Source organism: Pristiophorus japonicus, unplaced genomic scaffold (genome assembly GCF_044704955.1).
Source record: "Pristiophorus japonicus isolate sPriJap1 unplaced genomic scaffold, sPriJap1.hap1 HAP1_SCAFFOLD_1078, whole genome shotgun sequence".
NCBI lineage: Eukaryota > Metazoa > Chordata > Chondrichthyes > Pristiophoridae > Pristiophorus > Pristiophorus japonicus.
The window spans coordinates 1-5,000 of NW_027250732.1; the positions used below are offsets into that span (position 1 = coordinate 1).

The 5,000-nt window shown below is 57.5% G+C and overlaps 1 protein-coding gene across 1 annotated transcript in view; it reads right to left on the reverse strand.

Moving 5' to 3' along the window:
• Positions 1–377: 377 nt before the first annotated feature.
• Positions 378–5,000, reverse strand: part of LOC139241442 (integrin alpha-M-like) — a gene marked incomplete at its 3' end in the record, with an annotated part of 112,876 nt that continues 108,253 nt past the window's right edge. Inside the window, exon 18 of the mRNA XM_070870001.1 lies at positions 378–488. Coding sequence (XP_070726102.1) covers positions 378–488 — 111 coding nt within the window. The remainder of the gene's footprint in view (positions 489–5,000) is intronic.

Here is a 5,000-nt window from a genome sequence, read left to right on the forward strand (position 1 = left end):
GGTGACAGGAGGGTAGGATGAGGGGGGTGAAGGGGCAGATAAGATGATGATGTTACAATCTCTCGGGGCTGGGGGAGGGTCTGGGGAGAGGCCGAGAGGGTGAGGGGTCGTGTAGCACCCCCTGACAGACCTCCGTCTCAGCGAGCTCGGCCACGTGACTGACCTGTGGGGACTGATGGGGGTCCGACAGCAGAGGGTGGAACGGGCTGACACCACCCTCACAACCGGGGAGTGGGGCTAATGGGAACGCTGGGGCCCGAGAGAGCAGGCACGGGCTCGATGGGCCGAATGGCTTCCTCCTGTGCAGTAACAGGCCTCCCCTCTCACCTCCCCGTCGCTCACTCGATGATTCCTGGGCCCCCCGAGCACTCACTCACTTTGCCCATGGTCCTGAAGATGGGATGGTTAACACGACAGACGACCTTTCCCACGCTGGAAAACTTGGAGTTCATCGAGTCATCGCATTCGATGTGGGATCTGCGACTGGCCTGGGGGAAGGGAGAAAATGTGAGGCGGTTAATAATCCCGGCCGTTCCCTCCCTCAGTAACCCACTGACCCTCTCCCACAGGGACCGAGAGGCTCTCGTCTCCCTCAGTAACCCACTGACTCTCACCCACAGGGACCGAGAGGCTTCAGTCTCCCTCAGTAACCCACAGACCCTCACCCACAGGGACCGAGAGGCTCCCGTCTCCCTCAGTAACCCACTGACCCTCACCCACAGGGACAGAGAGATTCCCGTCTCCCTCAGTAACCCACTGACCCTCACCCACAAGGACTGAGAGGCTCTCGTCTCCCTCAGTAACCCACTGACCCTCACCCACAGGGACCGAGAGGCTCCCGTCTCCCTCAGTAACCCACTGACCCTCATCCACAGGGACCGAGAGGCTCCCGTCTCCCTCAGTAACCCACTGACCCTCACACACAGGGACCGAGAGGCTCCCGTCTCCCTCAGTAACCCACTGACCCTCACCCACAGGGACCGAGAGGCTCCCGTCTCCCTCAGTAACCCACCGACCCTCACCCACAGGGACCGAGAGGCTCCCGTCTCCCTCAGTAACCCACTGACCCTCACCCACAGGGACCGAGAGGCTCCCGTCTCCCTCAGTAACCCACTGACCCTCACCCACAGGGACCGAGAGGCTCCCGTCTCCCTCAGTAACCCACTGACCCTCACCCACAGGGACCGAGAGGCTCCCGACTCCCTCAGTAACCCACTGACCCTCACCCACAGGGACCGAGAGGCTCCCGTCTCCCTCAGTAACCCACCGACCCTCACCCACAGGGACCGAGAGGCTCCCGTCTCCCTCAGTAACCCACTGACCCTCACCCACAGGGACCGAGAGGCTCCCGTCTCCCTCAGTAACCCACTGACCCTCACCCACAGGGACCGAGAGGCTCCCGTCTCCCTCAGTAACCCACTGACCCTCACCCACAGGGACCGAGAGGCTCCTGTCTCCCTCAGTAACCCACTGACCCTCACCCACAGGGACCGAGAGGCTCCCGTCTCCCTCAGTAACCCACTGACCCTCACCCACAGGGACCGAGAGGCTCCCGTCTCCCTCAGTAACCCACTGACCCTCACCCACAGGGACCGAGAGGCTCCTGTCTCCCTCAGTAACCCACTGACCCTCACCCACAAGCACCAAGAGGCTCCCGTCTCCCTCAGTAACCCACGGACCCTCACCCACAGGGACCGAGAGGCTCCTGTCTCCCTCAGTAACCCACTGACCCTCACCCGCAGGGACCGAGAGGCTCCCGTCTCCCTCAGTAACCCACTGACCCTCACCCACAGGGACCGAGAGGCTCCCGTCTCCCTCAGTAACCCACTGACCCTCACCCACAGGGACCGAGAGGCTCCCGTCTCCCTCAGTAACCCACTGACCCTCACCCACAGGGACCGAGAGGCTCCCGTCTCCCTCAGTAACCCACTGATCCTCACCCACAGGGACCGAGAGGCTCCCGTCTCCCTCAGTAACCCACTGACCCTCACCAACATGGACCGAGAGGCTCCCGTCTCCCTCAGTAACCCACTGACCCTCACCCACAGGGACCGAGAGGCTCCCGTCTCCCTCAGTAACCCACTGACCCTCACCCACAGGGACCGAGAGGCTCCCGTCTCCCTCAGTAACTCACTGACCCTCACCCACAGGGACGGAAAGTCTCCAGTCGCCATCAGTAACCCACTGACCCTCATCCACAGTGACCGAGAGGCTCCCCTCTCCCTCAGTAACCCACTGACCCTCACCCGCAGGGACTGAGAGGCTCCCATCTCCCTCAGTAACCCACCGACCCTCACCCACAGAGACCGAGAGGCTCCCGTCTCCCTCAGTAACCCACTGACCCTCACCCACAGGGACTGAGAGGCTCCCATCTCCCTCAGTAACCCACTGACCCTCACCCACAGAGACCGAGAGATTCCCGTCTCCCTCAGTAACCCACTGACCCTCACCCACAGGGACGGAGAGTCTCCAGTCTCCCTCAGTAACCCACTGACCCTCACCCACAGGGACGGAAAGTCTCCAGTCTCCCTCAGTAACCCACTGACCCTCATCCACAGTGACCGAGAGGCTCCCCTCTCCCTCAGTAACCCACTGACCCTCACCCGCAGGGACCGAGAGGCTCCCATCTCCCTCAGTAACCCACTGACCCTCACCCACAGGGACCGAGAGGCTCCCGTCTCCCTCAGTAACCCACTGACCCTCACCCACAGGGACCGAGAGGCTCCCATCTCCCTCAGTAACCCACCGACCCTCACCCACAGGGACCGAGAGGCTCCCGTCTCCCTCAGTAACCCACTGACCCTCACCCGCAGGGACCGAGAGGCTCCCGTCTCCCTCAGTAACGCACTGACCCTCACCCACAGAGACCGAGAGGCTCCCGTCTCCCTCAGTAACCCACGACCCTCACCCACAGGGACCGAGAGGCTCCAGTCTCCCTCAGTAACCCACTGACCCTCACCTACAGGGACCGAGAGGCTCCCATCTCCCTCAGTAACCCACTGACCCTCACCTACAGAGACCGAGAGGCTCCCGTCTCCCTCAGTAACCCACTGACCCTCACCCACAGGGACCGAGAGGCTCCCGTCTCCCTCAGTAACCCACTGACCCTCACCCACAGGGACTGAGAGGCTCCCCTCTCCCTCAGTAACCCACTCACCCTCACCCATAGATCAGAACACCTCCTTGCGTTGAAAAATTCTCCTCACCTCCTGTCGGGTTCTTTGGCCAATGACCTTAAATCTCTGACCCCTGGTTACCGACCCTCCTGCCTCTGGAAACCTTTTCTCCTTATTTACTCTATCAAAACCGCTCAGGCTTTTCAACATCTCCAAACCCACCATCAACATCCTGGGAGACCAGAAACTTAACTGGACCAGCCAGATAAATACTGTGGCAGCAAGAGCGGGTCAGAGGCTGGGTATTCTGTGGCCAGTGTCTCACCTCCTGACTCCCCAAAGCCTTCCCACCATCGACAAGACACAAGTCAGGAGTGTGAGGGAACACTCCCCACTTGCCTGGATGAGTTGCAGCTCCAACAAACACTCGAGAAGCTCGACACCATCCAGGACAAAGCAGCCCCGCTCGATCGACACGCTACCCACCACCTTCAACACTCACTCCCTCCACCACCGGCGCCCCGTGGCTGCAGTGTGCACCATCCACAAGATGCACTGCAGTACCTCGCCAAGGCTTCTTCGCCAGCACCTCCCAAACCCGCGACCTCTACCGCCCAGAAGGTCAAGGGCAGCAGGAACACCACCAGCTCCACGTTTCCCTCCCAGTCGCACACCATCCCGACTTGGCCGTTCCTTCATCGTCATAATCCTGGAACTCCCTGCCGAACATCACTGTGGGAGCATCTTCACCACACGGACCGCAGAGGTTCAAGGAGACGGCTCACCACCAGCTCCTCGAGTGTGATATTCAGGATGGTGGAAGACTGCAGCATTTGAATGGCTCAACCTACAAATTGACTAAATTCTTATAACCCAGTACATCTTGCCGTTCACGAGTCCTTTTTGTTGAACGCTAATAAATGCAGACGAGTGAAGTAACTATCCCCCATAAGTCTGTAATAGAACAATTTCTGCCCCAGTAACTGTCCCAGGGATTGATAAGACTGTAATAGAACAATTCCTGCTCCAGTAACTGTCCCAGGGATTGATAAGACTGTAATGGAACAATTTCTGCCCCAGTAACTGTCCCAGGGATTGATAAGACTGTAATAGAACAATTCCAGCCCCAGTAACTGTCCCAGGGATTGATAAGACTGTAATAGAACAATTCCTGCTCCAGTAACTGTCCCAGGGATTGATAAGACTGTAATAGAACAATTCCTGCTCCAGTAACTGTCCCAGGGATTGATAAGACTGTAATGGAACAATTTCTGCCCCAGTAACTGTCCCAGGGATTGATAAGACTGTAATAGAACAATTCCAGCCCCAGTAACTGTCCCAGGGATTGACAAGTCTGTAATAGAACAATTCCTGCCCCAGTAACTGTCCCAGGGATCAATAAGACTGTAATAGAACAATTCCTGCCCCAGTAACTGTCCCAGGGATTGATAAGACTGTCAGAGAACAATTACTGTCCCAGTAACTTCCCAGGGATTGATAAGACTGTAATAGAACAATTCCTGCCCCAGTAACTGTCCCAGGGATTGATTAGTCTGTGATAGAACAATTCCTGTCCCAGTAACTGTCCCAGGGATTGATAAGTCTGTAATAGAACAATTCCTGCCCCAGTAACTGTCCCAGGGATTGATAAGACTGTCAGAGAACAATTACTGTCCCAGTAACTGTCCCAGGGATCGATAAGACTGTCAGAGAGCAATTACTGTCCCAGTAACTGTCCCAGGGATCGATAAGACTGTAATAGAACAATTCCTGCCCCAGTAACTGTCCCAGGGATTGATAAGACTGTCAGAGAACAATTACTGTCCCAGTAACTGTCACAGGGATTGATAAGACTGTCAGAGAACAATTACTGTCCCAGTAACT